General features: G+C 54.9%; 2 protein-coding genes across 2 annotated transcripts; one reads left to right on the top strand and one right to left on the bottom strand.

Moving 5' to 3' along the window:
- The first annotated feature begins 136 nt into the window (after positions 1–136).
- Positions 137–1,978, top strand: Tmem147 (transmembrane protein 147). Its single transcript, XM_050119022.1, has 7 exons — positions 137–322; positions 403–472; positions 968–1,027; positions 1,113–1,249; positions 1,386–1,470; positions 1,573–1,694; positions 1,777–1,978. Exons 1-7 carry the CDS (start codon positions 246–248, stop codon positions 1,898–1,900), a joined length of 675 nt encoding a protein of 224 aa, XP_049974979.1. The 5' UTR covers positions 137–245; the 3' UTR covers positions 1,901–1,978.
- Positions 1,979–4,145: 2,167 nt separating this feature from the next.
- Atp4a (ATPase H+/K+ transporting subunit alpha) lies at positions 4,146–16,879 on the bottom strand. The gene is made up of 22 exons (XM_050119065.1): positions 16,868–16,879; positions 16,614–16,754; positions 16,443–16,502; positions 15,760–15,963; positions 14,663–14,776; positions 14,087–14,339; positions 13,654–13,922; positions 12,765–12,963; positions 12,326–12,435; positions 12,108–12,242; positions 11,590–11,782; positions 10,337–10,512; positions 9,368–9,504; positions 9,136–9,286; positions 8,875–9,043; positions 8,630–8,784; positions 7,101–7,224; positions 6,662–6,807; positions 5,403–5,536; positions 4,952–5,053; positions 4,768–4,859; positions 4,146–4,570 (listed from the first exon to the last, which is right to left on the bottom strand). Exons 1-22 carry the CDS (start codon positions 16,877–16,879, stop codon positions 4,542–4,544), a joined length of 3,105 nt encoding a protein of 1,034 aa, XP_049975022.1. The 3' UTR covers positions 4,146–4,541.
- Positions 16,880–17,373: the final 494 nt, after the last annotated feature.

Below are 17,373 nucleotides of genomic sequence, written 5' to 3'. Positions count from 1 at the left end.
ATCTCTGCGGTGGAACACCAGTCCTCAGGGGCGTAGGGCTCTGGAAGCCCCGCAGTGGGGCGGGAGGTGGGCTCTCTGACGTCACGGCGCGCGCCGTGCCAGGCCGACTACAATTCCCATAAGGCCGCGCGCGGGCTACGACAATTAGGTGGCGCCAGGTCCGGGTGCCGGCAAGGCCGAGAACCTTGCCCGGAGGAGACGCCGCCTGGCGAGCCCCGCGCTGGCGGGACCGGGCGGCCGGCGTCATGACCCTGTTCCACTTCGGGAACTGCTTCGCCCTCGCCTACTTTCCGTATTTCATCACGTATAAGTGCAGCGGCCTGTGAGTGCAGGGCGGGCGCGGGGCGGAGAGGGTGCGGGTCCCGGGCCGACCCCTCACCGCCCGCCCGCCCGCTTCTTCAGGTCTGAGTACAACGCCTTCTGGAAATGCGTCCAGGCCGGAGTCACCTACCTCTTTGTGCAGCTATGCAAGGTGAGGGACTCCGGGACTCCACGTGTTTGGCCTCCAGGCATTCCAGACCTCAGGGACCCGGCTCTTCTGTTTGTCGCCCTCCATGGGACCACCCTCGAGACAACGCTTAGGGACTGTGCCCGAATACCTTATAAGGGGTGGAAGCCCAGGGGAGTCCTTGATGTAACTTTTTCTTAGCTCTTTTGGTAAAATTGAGAAAACCTCAAGTGTTGGCTAAGCGATATTTCACCCACAGGGTGTCGCATGGTGCTGCTTACGCTATTCTACGCATGCATTCACTCTGGCATTTCTAGACTTCAGATTCCCCTGTGAACTTACAGACTTCTTGGAAACCAGGCATCTGCTCTCTGTCTCCCCCACTTTGTGATCGTGCCAGTTATACCCAGAATGGCCCCAGAACCCAACGTCCTGCCCTCCTCTTGCACTCACTTTCCACAACACCCGCGTGGTTTTAGCTCCATCACCTTCGGGTGACCTTTCACTTTCTGTTCTCAGATGCTGTTCTTGGCCACGTTCTTCCCCACCTGGGAAGGTGGCATCTATGACTTCATTGGGGTGAGTTGATCACGTAAGGGACAGGGAGTGGAGGAGTGGATTCGCCTGGCCCCTGTGTTTACTCAAGCCTCTACCTGACCCACAGGAATTCATGAAGGCCAGTGTGGATGTGGCCGACCTGATAGGCCTAAACCTTGTCATGTCCCGGAATGCAGGCAAGGGGGAATACAAGATCATGGTTGCTGCCCTGGGCTGGGCCACCGCTGAGCTCATTATGTCCCGGTGTGTGGAGCAACCTGGAGCCCAGACTTCTGGGAAAGGGCACCTGGGTCCCAGAGGGGTACCGGAGGGTGGGGATCAGAGTCTGAGTGTTGAGGGGGTCGGGGTACTGGAGACTCCCTCCCTTTACCTTCCTCAGCTGCATCCCTCTCTGGGTGGGAGCCCGAGGCATTGAATTTGACTGGAAATACATCCAGATGAGCATCGACTCCAACATCAGTCTGGTATGCAGTCTTGTCCCCACCCCACCCCATTTTCATGCTGCTAACTGCACTTCTCCCCGAAACTCGGCCCCAGCTTCTCACTTCCTTCCCTCCTCCCTGCAGGTCCACTACATCGTTGCATCGGCTCAGGTCTGGATGATAACCCGCTATGACCTGTACCACACCTTCCGGCCTGCCGTCCTCCTCCTGATGTTCCTTAGTGTCTACAAGGCCTTCGTCATGGAGTGAGCTGGATGGGGTTTGAGGCTGGGTTCAAATGGGGGTGTGTGTTCTCTTTCCTTTTCTCATTATGATTTTTCCCCACAGGACCTTCGTCCATCTCTTCTCTTTGGGCAGCTGGACAGCCCTGCTGGCCCGGGCCATGGTGACGGGACTGCTGGCCCTCAGCACCCTGGCCTTGTATGTTGCTGTTGTCAATGTACACTCCTAGCTTGGTGGTCCGGGTGTTGGCATACCTTTTCGCTGCCTCTCTCCAGATTTTAGTGAAGTAAACAGTGTTTGGAAAGTTTTTTGTGCATTCATTTCTCTCTTAGAAATCAATGCTAGAACTGTGTCACTTGGGTCCCACAGAGCCTGTCTGGCTTCGGAACCAGGAGACAAGCTGGCCAGTCCTCCTGGTTTCCCCATGGGAGCTTGATCATTGAATAAGCTAAGGAATGGGCACACTAGAGTTGAAGAGGGAATTTGGGGTAGAGGCAAATTCCTCTTCTCCTTATATCTTGCCCTGAGCCCTCTTCCACATGGAGCCTTCCCGGGGCTGGCTGCCTCCAACACTCAGCCTGTACTTCCCCCTCTGATCCATCCACTGTGTGACAGCTGGGGGCGGGGGTTGATCTGAAACCTGTCTAACTAGGTCACCATCCTCAGCTTATAGCTCTCCGTGTTGCCTCATTGTACAGCTGACAGTAGCCTGTGCCATTGCCCTTGATATATCTGGAGCTGCTCCCTGGGATGATTTCCCTTGTCAGATTCCTATCATCATTCAAGCCACAAGGCCACTGTGAAGAGTTCCTTGATTCTGAGCTTCTCCATGCTTTGACTCAGTTCTGCAGCCTTAATCCTGGCCTAAGTCTATTAAGGTGGAACTTGGGGTCAGCTATCGCTAGATAGCGCTTGAGCCCACCATCTTGGCTACTGTCCTAGATGCTAACTCCACCACAGCAGCCATGCCCTTCCTTGGTCTTCCCAGTGTCTTCACCCCCCTACCGCAGGGGAAGGAGGACAGTTCCCCATCCCACTATCTCTGGGCTCTGAACTGTGTGTTGTTTCACCTTAGACATCGGAAAGGCCGATTCCTTTAAGCTCTGTGTGACAGTCTGTTTACAGAAGGCACATTTTCCCATCACATGGACCCCCTTCCCCTCCCCTACTCCCACCCTTCCTCGGTGCCCTGAATATTACCCCGTAGCTGTGTGTACTGAGGGTAAAGAATGTCCTTGACTTTGCACGGACAGAAAGTAGATGGGTGCACACTGGACATACATTGGGATCACTTTCTCATGCACCTCTATCTTGTGGTCTGCCTGTTCCATCGTGGAGATGACAGAACTAACCAGATCCCTAATGGAGAAACCAGGGCTATGGTTAGTGTTCTGGTTGGAAAGCAGGGTTTATTGGGACACAGAAACTACCTTACCCAGCCTGTAGGTAGGGGGTGCTCAAGGGAGGGTGTATCAGCTGAGTTCTAAAGGACCAGTTAGGACAAGCAGAGAAGGACTTGTTGAATTGAATGTAAAGGCCTAGGGTAGTGGTGATGGCCTTGGCTTCTGGGACACACCAGACTGTTTGGCTCCAGATCTGCTGGGCTTGAGACACAGTCTAGTAGCAGGGGCCAGAGCTGATGGCTGACGATGATGTTGACCAGGGCACGGGTTGGTTTGGGGTTTTGGAAGCTGTCCATCGTAGTGGTGTGGAAAGAGATGAACCAGAAGGCCTAGGTGGAAGAGTCCCTCAGCAGGGATGGACTAGAAGTGAGGTGCTGACAGTGTTGATTGGTTGGCTAAAGGGAGAAGTCACAGGTAAGGGGCAAGAGCCCAGGACACCACTCGTTTGGGGCTCTACGGCTCCCAAGAGCCTTCCACCCTTAGAGAAGACTGCACAGCAAATGGGGATAGGTTGGAGAGTCATGTGGACACCAGTGTGGGTTACCTCAGGAGAGGCTGGAGACAGATGTGGGCATGACAGGAGAAACTGAAGTCCTCGGGGCGTGGGGATGGGGTAGTGGTAGACAACAGGGAGGAGAGACAAGCAGAGATTCCCAGGAAGAGGGGTGGGGTGTTCCCAGCAGCTGGAGAAGTTGGCTCTTTAGGAGCAGGGGTTTGTGGGAGAATCTCCATGATTTGATGAGGACATCAGGGTACAGGCACCAGCACATGAAATCAGAGAAGACCCTGGGGACTGTGGCAAGAGGCTGCTTGCTGTGGAAGTCTGAGTCCCTGTGCCAAGAGGCTGGAGAAGGGGGTGTTACTGAGAATACCCCATCTAGGGCTCACGGGTAATGGTGGTCATACTCTGGATGGTACCTCAGGTCATTATCCCAGCCTGTCTTTAAATTTGCTACCTTACACAAAGAAACGGGAAGTAATTTCCTTAAGGAATCTGCTGGAATTCCTACTCCACTCGAGGTTCTGCCCTAGGCTCTACAGATGCTGCAGCCCTGAACATTAGTCCCTAGGTGGCATGTTTGTGGGAAGTTGAGGGTACTGGGAAACGTGTAAGACTGCACAATTGGTGTGGTATGTGGTTTATTACTGTCCAGCAGAACATGAGGGGTGTGTAACAGCCCCTAGGCTACCTTCTGTCCAGATGGAGTCCTGGGGATGGACATACCTCCACGGGATCTGCCAACTGCTTGGTCTAGCCCCTCCCACCTCAGAGGACTTGTCTGGGGTGCAGCTGCTCCAAGACAGTATGGAATTTTGGGGTGAGAGGAGCAGTAGCCCCTCCAAGGGGTGTGTGGGCTGCAGAAGTGGGTACAGCCAGGGCTGGGAATCCGCTGCATAGATGTTTTGATTGTCACCATAAGTCCCATCCCCATCACACTGCTAGTAGATGGAGAGATGACCGTCCCTCTAATAGTAGAGTTCCTGGTCCCACCAGCCTGGAGGAGACAGAAGGAAGGCAACTCAGTGCTGGGTTACCCAAGCAAGAGCAAGGTTCAAAGCAGTAATGGTTTGATTCAGAGGGTCAAAGACTTGAAGTCATATGTTAAAGGTCAGGGGGCAAAGGGCTGCTCTAAGAACCATTCAGTTCTCTTCCCCCCCCCCCCCCTTCCAGGCTCCTAGGCTCCACACTCACTCCCTGGGCAACAGCGAACTCCAAGTTTCCGGATCTCATCATAGACAAAGATGAGGAGGCCGAAGGGCATGGGGACCAGCCACCACTGAAACCTGAAGGACAGGCGAGGATGGCAGGATCAAGGCCATGCCCAAGTCCGTGTCCCACATCCCCATCCCTTTACCAACACCTCACAGCTCCTCACCGGATGGGCATGAAGTTGAAGATGTTGGGCATCCCCGGGCAGTAGCACAGGAAGGAGCCGATGCAGACCTGGAACACGATGGCAATCACCAGGATCCTGTTCCTGTGGGGGAGGAAGGACTCAGGTTGGCAGGCTGGGGACAGACACAGACCAGCCATCTGAAGTTGGGAAATAGGAGGAACTGAGGGAGGTTGGATGTCACAGAAGCAGGAAGATACCCTAAACCTGTGACTCTGATGGCTGTCCTTAGGAACAGGAGCTGACGCTCTTGACCTCAGCCCTTAGCCGAGATATGGAAGGACCCCAATGCCAGCCTCTGGCCAGCAGAGAAGGACATATTTCCACGGTTTGCACCCAGCTCACTGCATCTGGTGCTGGCATTTGCTGGTTGGGAACTGGTAGGATCTGGGACTGAGAACTGGAGGGTGGAGCTGGGGCCAGCTGGGGACACCTGAAGAAGCCCTGCTGGAAAGCAGAGAGGCGACGTGTCTTGCGGATGAGGACATCAGCGATCTGGCACATCTCGATGCTGATGAAGAACACGGTGTAACAGGTGTACTGCTGGTACAGACGCTGACCAAATGTCTGTAGGCCAGAAAGGGACAGGGGCAGTCTGAGCCTGGGTGAAGAGCCTCTGCCACCTACTGGGCACTGAGACCCCCTGACCTTCCTTCTCTTGCATCACAGGCTGGGCCGCAGGAGCCCAGCATCTAGAGGGGCTTGGGTAGCTCTGCCCTAACTGATAGATGAACCACGGGGTTTTCCCTGAATACCAAGGAAGGAGCCCAGGAAGGGGAATCAGAGGATCTCGGAGAAAGGTGACAGGAGCCAAGGAGGTGGCAGAGAGCAGGACATGAGCGATAGAGAATGCCTGCCCCACATGGGAGCAGCGGCTGTGTATGCTGTTTCTTCAGCAACACTCGTGCATGCGTGCGAGCATGTGTGTGTGTGTGTGTGCACGTGTGTGTCAGTGTGTGTGTGTGTGTGCACGTGTGTGTCAGTACCTAGCCCTGACTGGCCTGGAACTCACAGAGATCCACCACTCATCTTAATAGCAGAGGAGTAAGCTGAGCTTCAAGTAGCCAGGGTGATATCTCTTTCCAGTAAAACAGCCAAATGACAGGCATCAGACTCCCCAGGAGGCCCCACTCCCAGAGTTTCTGACCATAGGCCTGAGATGGGGCCCGAGAATTTGCATTTCAAATGAGTTCCTAGATGATGTGAATTCTGCTGGAACAGACTGGGAAGGGAGGCACAGACAGGCCACACAGCTTGTAGGGTTGATGCAGTACAGTGAACCTAGGCTAGCCCTAGACTGCATTCACAACTGTGGCAGCGGCCATGGGGGATTTCTTGCTAAGTACCATGTCCAAGACAAACTAAACACATCTGGCTACTGCTGGCGTCACGGCCCTTTAAGCCTTCAATGAAATAGGTGCCACACACCAGAACTCTGTGTAAATGACATTATCAGGAGAATGACAGAAGACCAGTTGAACCTGAGATATTGAGGTCTATCGGTGCAGCAAAAGGGCTCTATCAGGAGCTTCAGAAGCAGAAGGCAGAGCTGAGGATAGAGAGGGAAAGACTCCGCTCCACAGTAACCATAGAAGGGGTGGGTACCAGGCACTCCTCTAGCTGAACTGTTCCAACAAAGGTACATGGCACTAGGGAGGAGGAAGTGGGAAGGGAACGGCAGGCAGAGCTCACCCATTCCTGGCCATAGCTGTCCTGAAGATCTTGTAGGTGGTGGTCCTCCCACTGTGGCCGCAGCCCCACACACAACAGAGGGAACCAGCCCTCCTGGGCCATGGCCGTGAAGTAATCTGCAAAGCCCGCAAATGACTGGATGGCACCTGGAGAAAGCGAGACACGGGAGTGTGGGAACAAAGATGGAGACAGATACAAAAGACAAACACACACAGAGCAGGGTCACAGGACTCAAAATACAAGAAACACGCAGAGAGAACCCCAAAGGACCAAGGCACTGATCCCGGGACAGCAGGGTTAACTTTATACACTAGGACCAGAGAGGCCACCTCGAATAGATTGGGACACGGACCAACCCAGCCCCAGAGGCCCAGCCGGGAAGCCCGTGGCAGGTGGGCAGAGCCTGGGGATTGCAGCCTTGGCCACAGACAGAGCTTACCAATCTGGAAATAGGAGTAAGCAGCCAGGGGTTCGTTGACCAAGCGGTCACGCCTGGGGTTCCGTGGACGCAGGTGCATGATGTCGCTCTCGGCCTTCTCATATGCCAGGGACACCGATGGGAACTAGCCAGGAGCAGAAATGAAGAGGTGGAGAGTAGCCTGGGCCACTGACTCCTCTCACGCACACACACCAGGAAAGAACAAGAGGGAGGTCCTGCAGTCAACACACAGCCACACCTGCCCGACAACCGGGGCCACTTGGCATGTCTGGGTCACACGCGTCCTAAGGTCTATCTCCATGCAAATGTCTGTCTTTTGTTGTTTTGTTTAAGACAAGGTCTCATGTAGCTCAGGCTGGACCCAGACCCTCTATTAGCTGAGGCTGGGCTTGAACTACTATTCTTCCTACCTTCTTCCACATGTCCCAAGTGCTAGGATTACAGGTGTGCATAAGCACACTTGGCAGAGGTCTGCTTTAACCCCACTAGCCTTTGCTTTCTGGCTGGCCCCTCTTCTCCCTTTCCCTCTTCCTCCTCTTTCCTGTATTTTTGTTCTCCAGTGCTTGTGGTATTCTGTTTCCTGATGTAATGCCTTTATTTCCCTTCTCTCTCTCGTGCCCCTCACCCACCTTTCTCTCTAAGGGTTTGCTATGTAACCCAGGCTGACTGTGAACTCACTATGTAGCCAAGGACAGCCTCGAACTCATGGTCCTCCAGCCTCTGCTTCCCAAGTGCTAGGGTAACAGGCATGGGCAATAAGACCAGACTTTGATCCCCCCCACCCTGCACACACACAGTCGCATGCACTGTCTCCTCCCCACTCCTATCTCTGATGTGTGAAGGGACAGCCACTGCCGGGATGGCAGCAGAATGGACTTATCAGGTGCACAGGCCCAAGGGAACAGCTCCCAGCTGGGGCCACTTAGGAGCTGATAGACCTGGGGCAAGTCACTGAGCTTGTCTGTGCCTCAATCAGATGGTCAGCAAGATGGGGAGAATCACAAGAAAGCCTGTCCTGAGGGCAGTGATGAGGACATTAAGTCAATTAGTGTGCACTCAGCCAGACTGCACCCTGGGAGGTGTTGAACAGGCCCTTCAAAAGGGGCCCCACGTCTTCTGCCTTCGGGGCCTCATCACAAGGAGGTCTGCTGTGGGAGGTCTGTCTGTTAACCCTTCGTGGCTAGACACCTATGTCTTCTAACATCTCTATTTACTTTTGGTTTTTGTTTGGCTAGCAGGGTCTCAATATGTAGTCCAGGCTGGCCTCAAACTTGGTATCCTCCTGCCCCTGCCTCTTGTGTGCTAGGATTACAGGAACACACCCAGTTGATATCTGTCTGAGTGTCTGTGAGTCTTCCGTATCCATGGCTCTCTCTCCTGTCTACCCTACCTGCCAACCTCGGTGTCTATTTCTGGATGTCTGTTGGCCTAAAAGTGTTCATGGTGATCTTGGTCCATCCTGTCCATCCATGAGTGTATGTCTGGGGACACAATGGGGTGGGGACCCCAGTATCAGGCTGGAGACTCACGATATCTGTGCAGAGCTCTATGAACAGGATGGTGATGCAGCCAAGGGGTAGGGGCACGCTAACAGTGATATAGATGAGGTAGGGTGTCAGTTCTGGAATGTTCTTGGTCAGTGTATAGGCGATGGATTTCTTCAGGTTGTCGAAGATCAGTCGGCCTGTAGGGGCAGAACAGGTACTTCAACCTCCTCCCAGCCAGCTTCCTTTTGAGCCCTCGTGGCCTGCCCCCTCCCTAGCATGGCACAGACCCTGCTCCACGCCTGTCACAATGGAAGCAAAGTTGTCGTCCAGCAAGATCATATCAGCAGCATTTTTAGCAGCATCTGAGCCAGCGATACCCATGGCTACACCGATGTCGGCTTTCTTCAGGGCTGGGGAGTCATTCACACCGTCTCCCGTCACAGCCACAATGGCACCCTAGGGCAGTGGGTCAGGTGAGGAGGAGATCAGAAAGACACCAGCCCGTGTCCAGGCTGGCCCACCTGCCACCCTCCTCAGCAGGGTCTCACCAGTCGCTGACAGCTCTCCACAATGACCAGCTTCTGCTGGGGACTAGTGCGAGCAAAGACCATCTCAGGGTGGGTGCGCAGGGCCTCCACCAGCTCAGATGGGTCCATGTCCTTTAGCTGCATGCCATTGATCACACAGGCCCGGGCGTCCCTGCAGGAGGGAGCGAGTCTCACCAGGGTCTCAGGGTAGGGGTGCGAGGGAGAACCCCTGGGACAGCTGACGAGGGCTTACTTCCGATTAACCTGGTCCACGGGCATGCGGAGGCGGGCAGCAATGTCTTCCACGGTCTCACTGCCTTCTGAGATGATGCCCACACTGGCTGCGATGGCCTTGGCTGTGATGGGATGGTCCCCGGTCACCATGATCACCTGTGGGAAGAGCAGCACACCCTTTACCTCTTCAGATCAGCGCCGGGTCCCTGCCCTCCCTGGTAGATCTCTGCTGACACAATCATTAGGCAAGCAGGACTTCCTGCTGTGCCTAGGGCAAAAGAGACAACTCTCTCTGCCATCATACCTTGACATTCGAGGGCAGGAGACAGAAAGGACAAGATACAGGAGTGGACACAATGGGGGGGGGATATAAGCTCCCTGAGGGAAGTAGCGGCTTAACTGTGCGCAAAGACCTCACTGAGGAGGTGACATGAGCAGAGATCCAACCATGGAAGAGTCGGCCACACAGAGATGTGTAGGAAGAGCATCTCTGGCAGAAGGAATAGCCAGGTGCGAAGGTCATGAGGCAAGACCATGCCCGAGTTGCTGGAGATACACCATCCTAGAGAGGGCTAAAACCCAGGTAGACGGCTAAGCGGCTCTTCTCAGGCAGGTAGCTAAAGTGAGGTCTGTGGCCAAGACTGAGCAAGTAAGCCCAAATATTGCTGATCAAGACATTCTATCCGCCAGCCACCAAAGCCGGTTTGGGGATGAACACGTGGCCCAACTGAACAGGAGAGGAGGCAGCTGTAAGTGGGACTGTCTCCTCTGCACACTCACACTGGAGCGCTGCCTGAGATTAAAGCAGAAGGGACGCAAAGGGAACTAGGACAGGAGAAGGGCAGCTTCCTGACTACGCTGAGCTCCTGGATACAGCTATGCACGAAGCCTCCTTCCCCGGCACTTCTGTATCATGAACCAATAGTGTTTAATTTGTGGTGATTACAGGTGAGCGTCTGTCATCTGTTCTCATCCCCAGCTGGCATACCCGGATGCCTGCCGTGCGGCACTTGAGCACAGCATCAGGGACGGTAGCCCGAGGAGGGTCAATCATGGAGACGAGTCCCGCAAAGCAGAGGCCACTGCTTGGAAAATTCATGGCCTCCACATCGAAGGCATAGCCAGGTGGGTAGTCCTTCTCATTCAGGTAGAGCTGGCAGAAACCTGGCCAGGAAAACGGGAATGAGAGGAGCCTGGGCAAATAGATGGTGTGCTAGCAGAGCCAACAGAGACAGGAGGCTTGTGAAATAACAGGACCTCACAGCACCCGTGGATTCTGGATCCTGAGTCCAGCCTCACTCGTGGAATAACAGGACCTCACAGCACCCGTGGATGCTGGATCCTCACTCACCTTATGAGGTGCACTCCCACCCTGCTTACAAGGAGACTAGGGTACGGAGCTAGGCAGGGCCTGTAATCCCAGCACTCAGGAGGTAGAGGAGGAAGATCGGAAGTTCCAGGACAACCTGAGCTATATTAGATTGTAGGAGGGAAGGAAGGAAGGAAGGAAGGAAGGAAGGAAGGAAGGAAGGAAGGAAGGAAGGAAGGAAAGAAGGAAGGCTGAGAGAGAAAACATTTCTTTCAAAGTAAAGTGAAAGGCAGAACTGAACCATGGGTCTGTGCCTTCCAGAGTTTCCAGGGGTTAGGAAAGTTTAAAGGGAAACAGCAAAAGTTGGAGGGGTCACAGGTAAGGACAAAGGCATGGTAGCCCACACCTTTGATCCTGAACTAGAGGAGAAGCAGAAGCAGACGGATCTCTAAGTTGGAGGCCAGCCTGGTCTACAGAGTGAATTCTGGACAGCCAGGCTGCATAGTGAGGCTGGCTCAGAAAACAGAACATGGGCCTGGGGAAGGTCCAGCATGGAGACACGGACTGGGAAAGATCAAAAAGTCAAGAGGACACAGGACCATAGATGAAGCAAGGGCTGGAAAAAGAGGGGGCACTAGCAAGGTAAGTATGGGGGTGTTCAGGGTGAAGACCTAAGAGTGTCAGGTTAGGGGGTCAAGATTGATACAGGGAAGGGAAAGCAAGGGTAAGGCTGGGGCAGACTAGACCCTGGGCCAGAGATGAGAGAGGTTAGGGCCAGCAAGCCTAGCACGCACAAGGGTACAAGACCGCGGGACCCACCCGCAGGATCACACGAAAACGACAACAAACAAAAGGTCAGGTCCGGGCCAGGCAGTTTGGAGGGGTCTGTGCCACACCTCTCGACACACTGTCCCGCCCAGAGCGTCTCTCACCAAGGACACGTTCGCCTAGACCTCCCAGGCTGAGATAGGCCGTTTGGAAAGCCTCACGCCATTGCTCATCTAGAGGCAGCTCCTGGCCTTTGATGAGGATGGAGCTGCAGCGCTCCAGCACACGCTCAGGGGCGCCCTTCATCACCAGCAAGTGCCGGGAGTCCCGCGGATCCTCGAGCGTGTGGATGGACAGCTGTGGGCAGAGGGAGAGGCGGAGTTGCGGGGGCTGCACAGAACTTGTGGGGGAGGGAATCAACTGGTCTGGGCATGGATAAGGGGCGTGGTCACACGAAGAGGCGGGCCTGAGGGTGCAGGGTCCTGCCTAAAGCAGAGATGCTTCTCAGTCTAGGAGGCATGGGTGGGCTTGATTGGGCAGGGCTAATGTGGGCGTGGTCTAACGGCATGTGGGCGGGGTCATAAACTGGATTGACGTGGAATTGAGTCTAAAGAGTCAGACTAAGAGGTCCACCTTCACTGTAGCGTGGCCTGTCGTGGACCCGACTCAGTAAGCGGCGCACCTGGAATTTGTTGGTGGAGTTGAAGGGGATCTCGCACACTTTGGGGAAGCGGTCCCGGTAGCCCATGGCGTTGCCCAGCGTCAGCTCCGAGAACTTGAGCAGCGCTGTCTCTGAGGCGTCTCCGATCACGATGCGCTAGGAGCAGGGTCCAATGTCAGGGTCGGAGCCGGCGTCATCAGGCTCCAGACAGCACCCTCTGGAATCCCCTGGTCTCTCACCTTGGGCACCGGCACGGCGTCCTGGCCGGACTTGAAGGCGGCGCGGTTGCACAGGGTGAGCACGCGGCACAGCGCCCGCCATGTCTCCGAGGACTGGTCGAACGTCTGGCCTGGAGACCAGACAGAGAGGCAGGGACCTCAAGGGAGTGGATCTTCCAAGCCAGAGCAGAGCCCTTCCCACTGCTTTCAGGCCGCCTCTGCTTTTGGGTCCCCTCCCCAGGCATGGATAGTATCCTACTTCCTCTTCGAATCTCAAGACAGAGCTTTCTCCAAACACCATACAGAGCCTCCAGGAGACCAGAATCCCTTCAGAGACTTGCTGAACTCCCTCAGAGGACCCTGGACCTGACATCTCTCGTTAATGCAAAGCCTGCCCCAGGCTCCCAGTCAGACCACCAACTGCATCCGGTCCTGGCGCCTTCCCCTCCCGCCCCCACACCTGACTGATCTTCCGTGGTGTCCGCCGTGTGAATATGGTTGTCAAACCATAGATGGGACACCGTCATGCGGTTCTGAGTGAGAGTTCCCGTCTTGTCTGAGCAGATGACGGACGTGGAACCCAGGGTTTCCACCGCTTCTAGGTTTTTGACCACGCAGTTTTTACTGGCCAGCCGCTTGGCTGTCAGTGACAGGCAGACCTGCGGACAGATGAAGAACATAAAGCATGGCCAGGTCCTGCCGACAGCCCTGCCTCTCCTTCTTGTACTCCACCTTGCTACACTTTGAGTGCAGCATTCCTTGAGCCAAAACTGAAACAGGGGGGCTGGAGAGATGGCTCAGAGGTTAAGAGCATTGCCTGCTCTTCCAAAGGTCCCGAGTTCAATTCCCAGCAACCACATGGTGGCTCACAACCATCTGTAATGGGGTCTGGTGCCCTCTTCTGGCCTGCAGGCATACACACAGACAGAATATTGTATACATAATAAATAAATAAATTTTAAAAAAACAAAACAAGAACTGAAACAGGTTTGTTCTTCCCTCCGAGCCGGTTGCAACCCATGCCTTCCCCAATATCATTGGATACACTCTGTGCTCTCTCCCAGCTCACATCGCCACCATGGAGATGAGAAAACGAACTTCTGAGCCTCCCTCATCTAGGTGGGTCTGGGCTGTGGCTGACCAACTCCAGGGATCTCATCCCATGGTGTGTGCTGGAGGCCAGCCCAGAGGAGCCTAGTTAATGTTTACTGAGTATCCGGATAGGTGATGTTGGGTGGGGAGGGGAATGAATGGAGGGACAGGAAGGAGGGGGATGGGTAGAAGTCTGGTGGGATGATTGAACAAGCAGCTCTCTGCTCCCCGTACCTCCTCCTGTCTCCCCTACTCACTGTGACGGTAGCCAGCAGCCCCTCGGGCACATAGGCTACCACAATGGCCATAAAGAAGACCATGGCCCGAAGGAAGGTGTAGCCGATACACATGGCCACCACAAAGAATGTGGCACCAAAGAGAATGGCCAGGCCTGCGATGATGTCCACGAAATGTTCGATCTCGATCGCAATAGGCGTCTTCTCGTTCTCCACGCCCGAGGCCAGCGATGCGATGCGGCCGATGATGGTGCGATCGCCTGTGCTCACCACCAGGCCCTGTGCTGTGCCTGCAGTGGCAACAAGAGGGGAGCTCAGGGTGGGGTGGGCAGCATCAGGAAAGTGCTCTGTGGTGGGGAGACGTGTGGCATGTGTCACAGAAGACAGAAAAGGGGATGTTGGGGGTGTGTGGAGGCTGTATGGCTTCAGGACAGAACTGCAATGTTTCACAGACCCTCCAGACACATCGTAGAGAAGAAGGCAATGTTGCGGGTCTCCAGGGGACTCTCGTGTGTACACTCAGGTGAGCGGGTCTGCGGTTCAGACTCTCCAGTGAGTGAGGAGTTGTCCACCTTGCAGCCCTGGGCCGACAGAATGCGGATGTCTGCTGGGACACGGTCCCCGCCTTTCATCTCCACAAGATCGCCCACCACAAGCTGATCCGCATTGATCTGGAACTTGTCCCCGTCTCGGATCACGGTGGCTTGCTGTGGGGCAAGGGTGGCAATAGAAGTTTCTTACTGTCGTCTACGGCCTTACCACCCTGAATGTGCCTGATCTCTTCTGATCTCGGAAGCTAAGCAGGGTCGGGCCTGGTTAGTGCTTGGATGTAAGAAGTTGCTTACTGTCATGGAGTCATGGGAGGTGAAAATTGGGGAAAGCTGAGGCACTAGCTAGGGAAATGGAAGCCAGAAATAAGGACAGATTGGGGCTGGTGGGGCTGGGCACCCTGGAGAAGGCAGGAGATGCTGGGGTGGGGTGGCTTGGAGACTAGAATCCGAAGAGAGAGGTGGCCAGCTGGAGGACCCACCTGGGGCACGAGATTCTTGAAGCTGGCGATGATATTTGTGCTCTTGAACTCCTGGTAGTAGCCGAAACAGCCAGTGACTACAACCACAGCGATGAGCGCCAGCGCCAGGTACAGCTGCAGAGTGAGACACACAAAGGTTTTATGTACAGGAGTGAGAAGCCCCTTCCTCAAGGCCACTGTCACTCTTTCCTAGTCCCCTGGTGTTTTGAGGATTTTCCTCCCTCTACCAGGAAGCCTCATGTGCTATTCCTGTGACCCAAGCTCCTGTCCCCATTTTCTATAAATGCAAATTCACTTGCCTTGCATCTTCAGCATCTTGTGTCCATGTCCCTAAACCATAGTCCCTGGCTCCTGATCTCCCATGTCCGCATATGGCCCTTGTTCCATGTTTCTTGGTCTTCTCCTGCCTCCCCTAAGTGCTGCATCTGCCATGTCTCCTCATGTTTCTATGTCCCACGTTTCATATTGTTTTTCCTAATCCGTATGTCACCCTGTGCCCTTGTGCCCACTGGTCCCCATGTCACCGTGTCTGCGTTCCTGCGTCTGCTGTAGATCTAGGCCATGATTGGTATCTCCATGTCCCAAATGCCAAGTCTGTGTACCTCTGAGTACCAATGCCATGTCACTTGACCTTATGACTTTTCAAGTCCGTGTCCGGTGTCACACATGTCACCCCATGTCCTCTGTCTGTCCCTGACACATATCCAATATCCTATTTACATCTCCATTTCCTCTACCAATGCTTTCATATCTACTGCTGTGTCTCTCTGTGGTGTGTCTGGTGTTTAGTGTCCCTGTCTCTCAGGCCAAGTCCTTGTGTCCCCTGTCCCATGTCCTTGGTCTGTCCTCTTCTTAGCAGGTTCATATCTTACATTTTCCAGTTCCATTTCCTACCCATGTTCCACCACCCAAGAGTCATCCTCCGTGTCCCTTGTGACCTGTGTTGCCCTCCATCATCCATCCAGGTCTCAGAATTGCGTCTTAACGTTCCCGTGTCCTCATTCTACAGCCCATCTGTCGTGAGTCCTGGGCTCAGTGTCACTGTCTCCTAGGTCCCACTGTGCCCCCATGCCGGCCCTGAAGCACCCTCCACTCACATTATCGTCTGTGGTCAGGTCACCCTCACTGGCCTGGATGGCAAAGGCAATGAGGCAGATGGCAGCAGCCACCCACATGAGGCACTGCAGACCGCCGGCCAGCTGCCGGGCAAACTTCACATACTCAGGGGTGCCGCGAGGGGGCCGGAGCGCATTGGGCCCATCCCTCAGCAGCAGCTCGGCTGCCAGGCTTGCAGTCAGGCCCTGAGGACAGGCAGGTGTGGTCACGGTGGAGGCCACAAGATCTCACCTTCACCCTGTCCCTTTCCCTCTCCTCTCTAGTCCCTTTCTTCTCTCTTCTTTCTCCTCGTTTCCCCCTTTCCTCTCTCCCTCCATCTTTCTCTTCTCTCCCCTCTCTCTTTACCTCTCTCTCTCTCTCTCTCTCCTCTCTTTCTCTCTCTCCTCTGAATCTCCCCCTTTCTCTTCATCTATTCCTACTTCCCAGTGCACACTTGTGCACACATACACATGCACACACACGCGTATGCCCATGTGCAGCACATGCACACGCACACACACGCACACGCGTGAGCACGTGCACACACGCACATGCATGTGCACGCGCGCGCACGCACACACGCGCACACACGCGCACACACACACACTGCTCTCGGGTGTTCTTCTCACCTTGCTCTCTCCCCGTCCATCTTCCCCCTCACTATACCCACCCACTCCTAGCTCACCTTGGTGGCGCTGGTCCGGTACTTCTGCTCCAGCTCAGACACTGACAGCTGATGGTCGTTCTGGGGGATGAAACAGGACCCTCACTGTCTGGCTGTCACAGCCCCGCCCTGCCCACTGCCTAGCTCCCGGTCCCCACCTCGATCCTGCCAGGCTCCGGCCCCCAGGCTCACCATCTCCATCTCCTTCTTCATGTTCTCCAGCTTCTCCTTCTTCTTGCCTCCCCCCCCACCTGCCTTCTTCTTGCTCATCTTGGCGGTCTTGTCCCCACCAGGGCCAGACCCCAGTTCCACTGAGTACAGTTCATAGTTCTCCTGGGGATGAGACGGAGCAAAGGAGATGTCAGGGGCCGCACTTCTGCACACACGCACGCGCACACATACGCACGCACACACTCGCCCCCAAACACTCCCCAGGTGCCACTCACTGCCTTCCCCATGGTGCCTGGTGCTCTGCCCTCTTTGGTCTCTAGAACCTAGGGTCTAGACCAGGCTTGATATACCCAGGGAGGGTGGGGGTGGAGCAGAACCAGCTGACTACAACTGATTATGAGGCTCCTTGGGGTAACCTTCAGGCTTGGGCAGCTCAGACGTTTTCTACTGAGCTGTCCCAACTTGCCCAACCCTATTGCCACCTGTCACTCAGATCAGTCAGACATCAACAAGAAGAGGAGCAAACACTGGGTGCTCACTTCATGCCAGCAATGTGTTGAGGGCTTTCACATTCCAGACATTTAACCTTCCAGTAACCCTTTGAGGTGAGGAATACCCATTACTGGTGGGGAAACTGAGGCATAGAAAGGTCTAGTCATTTGTTCAACCCTAGTCTAGGACAGGAGCAGGCAGATCACCTGCAGAGTGTCCTCTTGTGAGCCCTAAAGCGTGTGCACGGTCACCCGTAACATCAGATCTTAGCTATCATTCTCACTGTGAG

This window comes from Alexandromys fortis, unplaced genomic scaffold (genome assembly GCF_014885135.2).
Source record: "Alexandromys fortis isolate MF-2015 unplaced genomic scaffold, M_Fortis_MF-2015_v1.1 scaffold_140, whole genome shotgun sequence".
Lineage (NCBI taxonomy): Eukaryota > Metazoa > Chordata > Mammalia > Rodentia > Cricetidae > Alexandromys > Alexandromys fortis.
This window is presented reverse-complemented; position numbering and strand designations above follow the sequence as displayed.

What these genes read in the sequence shown, in the direction of transcription:
- Tmem147 (XM_050119022.1), top strand. Translation starts at nt 246, where the DNA reads ATGACCCTGTTCCACTTCGGGAACTGCTTCGCCCTCGCCTACTTTCCG. An exon ending in ACGTATAAGTGCAGCGGCCT is followed by an intron (nt 323 to 402) that starts GTGAGTGCAGGG and finishes CCGCTTCTTCAG; the next exon opens with GTCTGAGTACAACGCCTTCT. An exon ending in TACAAGGCCTTCGTCATGGA is followed by an intron (nt 1,695 to 1,776) that starts GTGAGCTGGATG and finishes TTTTCCCCACAG; the next exon opens with GACCTTCGTCCATCTCTTCT.
- Atp4a (XM_050119065.1), bottom strand. An exon ending in ACCTGACCACAGACGATAAT is followed by an intron (nt 14,777 to 15,759) that starts GTGAGTGGAGGG and finishes CTCACTCTGCAG; the next exon opens with CTGTACCTGGCGCTGGCGCT. An exon ending in ACTCCACCAACAAATTCCAG is followed by an intron (nt 11,783 to 12,107) that starts GTGCGCCGCTTA and finishes CTCTGCCCACAG; the next exon opens with CTGTCCATCCACACGCTCGA.